The 8,968-nt window shown below is 51.7% G+C and overlaps 1 protein-coding gene across 1 annotated transcript; it reads left to right on the top strand.

Annotated features, from left to right (window-relative positions):
- The first annotated feature begins 1,139 nt into the window (after positions 1-1,139).
- LOC146424300 (uncharacterized) lies at positions 1,140-6,511 on the top strand. The gene is made up of 6 exons (XM_085042830.1): positions 1,140-1,614; positions 2,346-2,545; positions 3,534-3,654; positions 4,289-4,849; positions 5,276-5,392; positions 5,805-6,511. The coding sequence occupies exons 1-4, from the start codon at positions 1,140-1,142 to the stop codon at positions 4,462-4,464; spliced, it is 972 nt and encodes a 323-aa protein (XP_084898956.1). The 3' UTR covers positions 4,465-4,849; positions 5,276-5,392; positions 5,805-6,511.
- The last annotated feature ends 2,457 nt before the right edge of the window (positions 6,512-8,968 follow it).

Genomic DNA, 8,968 nt, shown 5'->3' with positions numbered 1-8,968 from the left:
AAGGAAAATATTCTCTGGAAGCAAAAGATTATGGCAATATTTCTGCAGGGAAAAGGAAAAAAAATAGAAGCATTTGAAAAAGTTCCCAGATGAGAAGGTTTCCCATGACACAACAACCCCTCAGTCTCCTAGGTCTCTCAGGAAGCTCAGGAATGAACCTGCAAGGCTTTCAGACGCATCACTGGTTCCATCCCCAGAGTACAAATAGCTGCCCAACAAAAGTTCAAGTGACCACAGGACAAACCTTCCCTCTTCACCTCTTCACACCAACTCGAACGAATCTCCTTCCATTGCAAGATCTCCTTTGTCAGTTTCATTCACAAGACTTGGCTGCAAAAGTTGTTTTGCATTGTAACTCTCCTCAAACTGGGGGGGGGGCAGGGGGGAACAAGAGACGAAATTCTTACTGAGGAGAGAAAAAAGGCAAAGCCTATTGAGAAGACGTAAGTGTGAGTCTACTCCAACTGTAGGCCATTCATTCCTTGGGTAAATCAACATCCACCCGTGGGGCAGCATTTTAGCTTTGATGACAATGCTGACAAAATTGCTGCCCCTTCTGGCTGCCGTTGCTGACCTGAAAGAATGAGAAATATGCAAAATCTGCCAAAGACGGGCAGGGAGAGTGTGAAAGGACATGCAGGTTGGCCGGAAAACAGGCAAAAACAATGTCTTTGACTCTTGCTTTTTCATCATTTCCCATTGTCCCATTTGACCTGTCTGCTTTGAAGTAGAGAACTCTGTTAGCAGCTCCAACCAAAATACTGAGGCTACCCACTCTTACATCCTTCTCCTCACCTCAGCTATGCAAAACACAGAGTGATTTTGCTTTCACGAGAAAAAACAAGAGTTTCCATGGGATGATTCAATTTGGAGCCATCTCTGAAACCTTTGCATTTGCCTTCATGCTTTGGGGCTGTGCTGCAAAGCTGAGCAAGAAGGAAGAGTTCCCCTGCAGCAAGGAAGGGTTTGCACCTTGGCCCGCCCCGCCGCGCCCGGCCAGCGCCCCGGGAGCTCCACGGCCGCGCTGTGCCCGCGCTGTGCCTCTCTCTGGCTCGTGTCGCTTGTCCCCGCCAAGTCCTGCCCGCGCCGGGGCCGTTGCGCTGAGGCGTTGCTGCCACAGTCTGCGAGCGGCGATCGACATGGACGAGTCCCCTCTGCCCCCCGGGCTCAGCCCCCGCACCTTCCCCGCCAAGCTGTGGCACCTGGTGAACAGCCCCCGCGTCCGCTCCGTGCGCTGGGACAGCCTGGCCCGGGGGCTGCTCATCGACCGCTCGCTCTTCGAGCGGGAGCTGCTCAGCCCGGCCGGCGCCCAGGGGCCTGCCCCGCACACCTTCCGAGCCACGCGCTTCGCCAGCTTCGTGCGACAGCTGTATCGCTACGGCTTTCGCAAGCTGCAGGGCGATGCCGGCGCCTGGCTCCACTACAGCAACCCCAGGTTTCGCCGGGACCGCCCCCAGCTCCTGCTGCGCGTCAAGCGCCGGAGGGAGGTCAAGAAGCGGCGGCGCCAAGCGGCTGCCGGGCCGGGCGGCTTCAGGCGCCCTCCGTGCAGCTTCCACCTGCTGCACAGGGAGCGGCCGCTGCCGGCCGGCCCCGCCGGGCATCTCCCCAGCGCCGGTGAGAGCACGGGGCTGGGAGCTGCGGGCTTTGGCCGAGGGTGGCGCGGGCTTTGGCCGTGGGCGCTGCCCGTGCTGGGGCTGCTCAGCGCAGCTGCCCCGGCCGGCCCAGGGGCTGTCTGTCCTTGGGCAAGGCAGCTGTGCCGTGCCGTGCCGTGCCGTGCCGTGCCGTGCCGTGCCGTGCCGTGCCGTGCCGTGCTCCCCCCCGGGCTGCCGGGGGCTGCGGGACAGTCCCGCCGGGGCTGCGCTCACAGCAGCCTGGCCCGCTCGGCCTGCAGCTGGCCCAGCCCCGCGCCGTGGCTGCCGCTGCTCCTTGCCCGGCCACGGGCACGCTTGGCGAGCTCTCCGTGAGTGCGTGTGAGTGCCGAGGGCTCGGTCGTGCTCAGGGCCAGCTGGAGGGAGCCTCGTGTCCCTTTGGAGCTGAGGGGAAAACCCCTGGCAGTTGGGGTTCTGGCAGTTGGGGTTCTGGCAGCTGCCTCCTGCCAAGGAATTGCACAGGGACAGTTTTCTGAGACAGTTGAACGAATAGGGGAGAGCTAAATAGACCAGGAATTGGTTGTTTGAAACCCACAGAATAGGTTTGGTTTTTGTTCTTGCTCACCCTTCTTGGAAGGATCTGAGCTTTTCCGTGGTGGAAGTACAGTTGCTGCCAAAGGAAACATAGCCGCAGAGCAATACTGACCCAGTCTTCCCTTTGCTTCCTTTCTTCCTTCCTCTTCTCCTGCTGCACAGCTGCCTCGTGGCAGCATCTCAGTGCTGCCTCGCCTGAGAGTTCCGAGCTGCCTCCAGGCCCTTCCAGGACAAGTCCAGCACCAACAGCCTGCAGCTCCCCATGGCATGGATGTGAGGAAGAGGAATTGCCGATATGGCATCCTGATGTAGTTCTGCGGAAACTGAGGGAGATCAGGAGATCCGTGTCTGACAGGAATCAGGTAACTCCATTGGATGTCAACAAAAGGAGGTGGACTGACAGCTTTGAATGTTGTTGTATGGCTGACAAGGAGAGGTTTCTTGAATTGAATTTATTTAATTAACATTTAGTTATTTAATTGTTCTGGGTGAAGCAAAATTTCTAAAAGAAGAGGGAATGAAAAAGTCACCCCCCTTTAGTGAAAATGTAGGGTGTGAGCCTGTGTTTACCACGTTTGTGTGCTCCTTTTCCTGGGAAGAATCCCTAGGGCAAGGGCGTCATTCATGGTGATGCTTTGTAGGTTCTAAGATATCTTGTTTGATGTAAAATAATAGAAATTTTTTGAGAATTGCCACTGGAGGCAAAGTCTCCCCAGCAGGGAGGGGCATGTGAGAGGAGCCTGTGTTACAGCACCAGCTGTGGGCTGTGCCTCCTTTTGGCTGGAAGGCCAAGGCAGAGCCAGGGCTGCGCTGCAGCTGCTGCTGCTGTGTGAGCCCTGCTGTGCGTGTAGGCGCTGCCAGAGCCGTGTGAGGAGATGTGCTGCAGCTGCAGCTTTCTGGTGCTCTCAGCAGCCTCCAGTCAAGGTTGTGTCTGGGAAATCCTCAGCTGGGCAAACTGGCCAGTCTTGCTCTCTGGGTTCCGGAGCTCAGGCACCTTCCTCTTGGGCATCTCTGTGCCAAGAGATGTGTGTTCCCATCCAGTGGTGGCAAAGCTGCAGCCTGGATGAGGCTGTTGTGCTCAGGGCAGTTGGAGGGAGGAGCACATCCCTGTGCCAGGAGCTGGCAGGACTTAGTGCCCACGTCATGTGTTCAGTGTGTCCCCCACGTTCCACCTGGTCAGCTTTGGCAGCTTTTGGATGTGTTTTGAGAAGTCAGTCTCCACCGTTGAAGGCATTTGGGAGCCAGACTTCCTGGGTGAGAACAAGGAAGTGTGTGAGCCATGGAGTTGTTGAACCAGGTGCTTTGTGTCATTGGCAAGAACAGTTTATTTCTTTCTCTTTTTCCATCAAGGAGAGCACTGGTGTCACCCCAGAGTCTTCAGGAGGGGAGCCTGAGAACAATGATCCAGCAGAGAGAGCTTTGCCTGGCACCGTGAGCCGCGAGAACAGTTCTCTGGAACCCGAGGAGCTTGGTAAGGAGAGAGCCAGCTTGGTTTTGAGAGGTCTGAGATGGCTGCTGTGAGCCTGCCTCTGGCAGGAAGGGAGATCAGAGGAGTTGAGTTCTTGTCTGCAGGCTTGGTGCTTCCTGGTGCCTTGAGCTCAAGCAGGGCACTGGCACAGCCTCCCCGCTGGAGCCCTGCCCTGCACGCTTCTCTGGCGGCACTGACCCTGAGTCCTGGGCTGTGACAAGAGAGCAGTGAATAAAGCTGACCTTCTGGCACTTGTGTCACCAAGCTGGCTGTCCCAGTTTGGTTCATAACTCAGCTGACAGCACCTTTCCACTTCAGCCATTTCAGTGAGGACTGAGGGCTCTCTGTCAGCACAGAGAAAGAACAAGGATGAGCTTCTTTGTGTGAACTGGGACCGTGTGCTTTTCAAGCTCTCCTTGGTGCCTTTTGCACTGTGAGTGCTGAGACTTTCTTGGGATATTTCAATACTTTGGGAAACTTGGAAGGATCCCTGTTCTTTAAAGTGTAGGCTTCAAATGCCCAAGTTAGAGTCTGCCTTTCAGGCCATATTTAACCATACCTGATAGAAGTACAATTGCTGCTAAAGCGAAATGTGCACAAGTGCCAATATTGACTTAGTGTTCCCTTTGCTTCCCAGACACTCGTGTCCTATCCAGCTCTCCGGAAGGGCTGCCCTGTGTGGGAGGAAGAGACAGAGACAGAGCCGATGAACATCAGGCAGGTGTAATGTCTCTGTCTGTAATAACAGCAATAGATGTATATAATTTCTATTTATATGTTTTCATAGTAGTTATTGTAGATCTGTATAGATAAATTTTGATATGTAGTTGTAGATGTATATAGTTTCTGTTTTGTATATGTAGGCATAGAAGTGTATAGTTTCATTTATACATGTTTAGATACATTTTAATATATATAGTTCTAGTTATTAATGGGTATAGTTATATTTATACATTCAGGGGTATGTAAAGTTTTAGGTACGTAGATTGGTATTTGTATAAATATAGGCTGCTTTTTAACCACTTTCTCTGCTTTGCTTCCTCTCTCACCCCTTGCTTTTCCCCTGTGCCCCCTCTGTCCCCTCTTCCCGTGCTGGGTCCGAGCTGGCAGCCGGGCCGGGCGGAGCAGCAGTTGGAGCCCCAGGTGTCCCTGCAGCGGTGGGAGCAGCTGGTGTCCCCCGAGGAGCTGCTGAAGGATGGTGAGACTGAGGGGCTGAGGGGGCTGAGGAGGGGTGACACTGAAGGGATGGAAATGTTGAGGTCGTGGTGGGGCTGAGGGATGTGGGAGAGCATAGGGGATGGTGGGGATGGAGGGAACCTAGGAGAGCAGGGGGGAGCTGTGGGGCTGAGGTGTGTGGAGGAGCTGATGGGGATGGTGGGGACTGAGGGGACAGGGAAGTGGTACAGTCTGAACTGGGTGGGGTGAAAGGGGACAGGGTGGGTTTGAAGGGACTGAGTGGGGTGAGAGCACTGTGGGGGTCTGAAGGGCCTGGGAGGCTGCAAGTTTGCTGAGGGGATGGCAGGGCTGAGGGGATGGAGGAAGTCAGCAGAGAGCCCAGAGGGGTCCAGGACTGTGGCTCTGCCAGGCCTTGGAACCAATTTCAGAGCCTCCACTTTTGCCACAGCTGCCCTGAAGTCCTCCAGAAGATCCAGGGAGTGACAAGAGCCATCAGGGAGGAGCTGAAGGCCACCAGCAACAGCAGCAAACGGGGAGCTGCCGCTGCTGCCACCCGAGAGCCTGGGTGAGGCCACAGGGCCGGTGAGGCAGGCTGGGCTGAGGGTGGCGCGGGCTTTGGCCGTGGGCACTGCCCGTGCTGGGGCTGCTCAGCGCAGCTGCCCGGCCGGCCCAGGGGCTGTCTGTCCTTGGGCAAGGCAGCAGTGCCGTGCCGTGCCGTGCCGTGCCGTGCCGTGCCGTGCCGTGCCGTGCCGTGCCGTGCCGTGCCGTGCTGTGCCGTGCCGTGCCCCCCGGGCTGCCGGGGGCTGCGGGACAGTCCCGCCGGGGCTGCGCTCACAGCAGCCTGGCCCGCTCGGCCTGCAGCTTTTTCTTTCTCACCCTGCTGGGGAGGCTCTGAGATTTTCTCTTCCCTCACACTAGTGCAGGTGCTGCCGAGGGAAATGTCCTGATACTGACTCAGTGTTCCCTTTGCTTCCCAGATATCCCATCTGCTGTCCATTTCCAGGAGGGCTGCGCTGCACAGGAAGAAGAGACTGAGGGAGCGCCTGTGACCATCAGCAGCTGGCATCCCTCCTGACTTTGTTTACAGATGTGTAGCGTTGTTCTTTAAATTAAAAGCATACGGGTATTTCCATCCATGTTTTGTTACATTTGCATATGTGTACGTTTGTAGAGGTGCATTGTATTATTGGAGTAGTATGGATTTTTATTCTGGTACATTGTGAGCTGTCTATTTATAGATAGGATTCCTGTGTATATGTTTATAAATATCTTTTTATAGGTAATAATATATATATATACACCGTACATTGTTACACTTATATATTTTACTTTGTTATATTTAAATATGCATGTATTGGTATAGTTTTGAAATTCTGTTTCTCTAGTTGTAGGCCTTGGGTTATTTAGGGAAGGGTACTGATATTTCTGTATTCATGTATGGGCAGTAGAGTTTTAGTAATATGTAATAAATCAAATTGTTACATGTAAATTTATCTCTGTATATAGTGTGTGGTCATAGAGGGTTACAATAAATTAGGTTTTTTTAATCTAAGTTGGTATTTGTATAAATTTGCATTGCATGATTGTAAAAATAAATTAGTTTTTTTAACTTCAGTTGATATTTGTGAATTGATATATTGGCAGCATGGGTGTAGCAATTTATAATAAATTTAATTTTTAAAAATCAGTTGGTTTTTATGTATTTGTATCAGTAGTGCAGGTGTAAAAATCTGCAATAAAATAAATGTGCAAAGTGAAATAGGTGTACATTGGTGCTACCAGAAGCAATGAGCAGACGGGAACATGATGGTGCTGGAGGTTTTTGGCTGTGAAATTCTCCAGCCATGCCCAGCAGCTCCCCAGTCTCAGTCAGGCTGGCAGTGAAACCGCAGATTTGGGATGGCAGCAGAGCCACACGCTGGGGAATAACTCGCTGCAAAGGCCTGCTGAGCAAACGGGACTCCACTGAGCGGAGAGCTCCAAGCAGGAGCCACCCGGGGAGGAGAAATCATTCACAATGAAACAGAGAGAGAAAATGTGGCAAAACAGATGTGAGGATACTCTGGGAGTCTGATAAAATGCTCTAAATCTGTGCTGTCTAGGTACATCGTCAGCAAAAACAATTTGTTAATAACTTAACACCTTCCATGAAAGATGAATGACACTTCCCTCTTGTTTTGGAAGTGCAACATGTCCTTATTCCTGAGAAGTTTTGCCCTTCAGCACCTCCCTCATTCACATTAAATAAAAAACTTAAGTACTACCACTTGTCACCATGAATGAAAACAGCCCTGCCCTGGTGACAGCCTTTGCAAAGTCTTCCCTCCTCCTGTCCCCACATCTCACAAACAGAACCATCCCCTTCCTGCCCAAAGTGAGCCTGAGGTGAGTAAGGGCTTCAGGAACTCAGGAGGCTGCAATACCACCACAGGTAGGAAGGTTTTGGAAAGCTTTTTATGAAGCATCAGTAAACTCTGGTTTTGCCAGTCTTCCCCTGGAATAATGTTCTACTCATGAATGATCTTGGAGGACACTGTGCTTCCATCTCACACAGATTTCACTGTCAAGTTTGGGTTTTTTCTTGGCTTGAATAGGGGACAGTGAAAATTGTAATGTTTAGAGTGAAATTTCAGCTTTGGTGTAGCTGGATTTGCACCATTATTTGCTTTGCAAAGTAGAGTAAAAGCTTTACATTCCCAACAGAAGCTAACTGGCAGCCCACAAAGAGAGCTGAAGGAGGCCCAGGTGGGCTTGCTGCATGCTGGTCCAAGGGGAAAGTTGGAACCAAATCCCCTTTTCTTGCAGATTGAGCCTCTGTGTCTTGCTGTCTCTAGGGCAGTCTGGGGTAAGACATGCTAACCCAGCCAGGAACTGTGGATATGTGAGTTCTGACAGCGACCTGCTTCTCCAGAGTGAGGGACAAGGCCAGCCCCAAAGCCAGTGCTGAAAGGTGTTCTTGGTGCTGGAACAGGCCAGGCTGGCCTTGTGCAGGGATGGCCTGCAAAGGGGACCTTCCCACCTTGGGCTGCTGGCAAAGGGCAGCTGGTGGCCTTCCTGCAGATGCTTCTTTTGTCCAGCTCTTGCAAATGTTCCAGCCAGCATCAATTCCTGCTGCTCACACCAGCCCCTTTCCAAGCAGGACGAGTTTTGTGGAGGCAGCCTGACAGCTTAGTGGCAGGAGAATAAAAGACTCAGTGGAGAGTTCCCAGCTCTCTGTCAGAAGCTGCATCCACAGCCCCTTCTCTCTTCTGGTTGTCTCAGACAGATGTGGAGGAAGTGGCAGGAAATCACTGAGCCTGGAAGGGCAAGTGGAAGGAGCAAAGGCAGTAGCAGGTCCCTGGGGCCTCCCCTTTGGAGCAGGGAGAGCCATCCAAAGCTGGCCCTCTGGTGCCTTGTGGAGATAAGAGTGACAAAGCCAGCAATCCTCTGCGGGAGACTGGAGCCATCTGTGAATATGAGCATGGAAATCTGACCTTGTAAAACAGATAAAAAGGTGTCCTTGGGTATTTGCAAAAGGTTGGACAGAGTCTGAGCCACCTGGTCTACTGGAAAGTGTCCCTGCCCATGTCAGAGGGGTTTTTAAGAAGGTCTTTAAGAATGTCTATTAAGAAGACCTCTTTAGAAGGTCTTTAAGGTCCTTTCCAACTCTAACCCCTCTGTTAATCTGTGAATTCCAAACCCATCATGACAAAAGAGAACACAAGAAACCTGGGTGTCCCACTACATTATTGGAAGTTGTGTCCCCTGGAGACAAGTTCATATTTGGAGAGATTTTCATGGTCCTACAGTATTTATGTGTGACTTCCCCTGGTTCAGTGCCACAATAGATGCCAGAAGGGATGATTTGCAAGCACAGAATTGGTTAACCCATTTGTGAACAGGGAAGTGTTGAAGGGAGAAGTGTCTTTGTGTTATTGCAGTGTCTACACTGTACGGGTTATATTTGTTCTGCAATTTGAATATGCAATGTTCATACACAATGCTTATATAAGCATAAATAGCAGCTTTAAATCCTAATTCCTTCTTCACACAAGGATGTAACCCATCAGAAATATTTAACAAGGAGCCATATTAGCATTGGGCTTGATGGTATGGGTTGTTTAAAGTGTGTGATGAGTAATGGGAGCTCGAACAAATACCA

This window comes from Lichenostomus cassidix, chromosome Z (assembly GCF_008360975.1).
Source record: "Lichenostomus cassidix isolate B80296 chromosome Z, HeHo_3.0, whole genome shotgun sequence".
Classification (NCBI taxonomy): domain Eukaryota; kingdom Metazoa; phylum Chordata; class Aves; order Passeriformes; family Meliphagidae; genus Lichenostomus; species Lichenostomus cassidix.
This window is presented reverse-complemented; position numbering and strand designations above follow the sequence as displayed.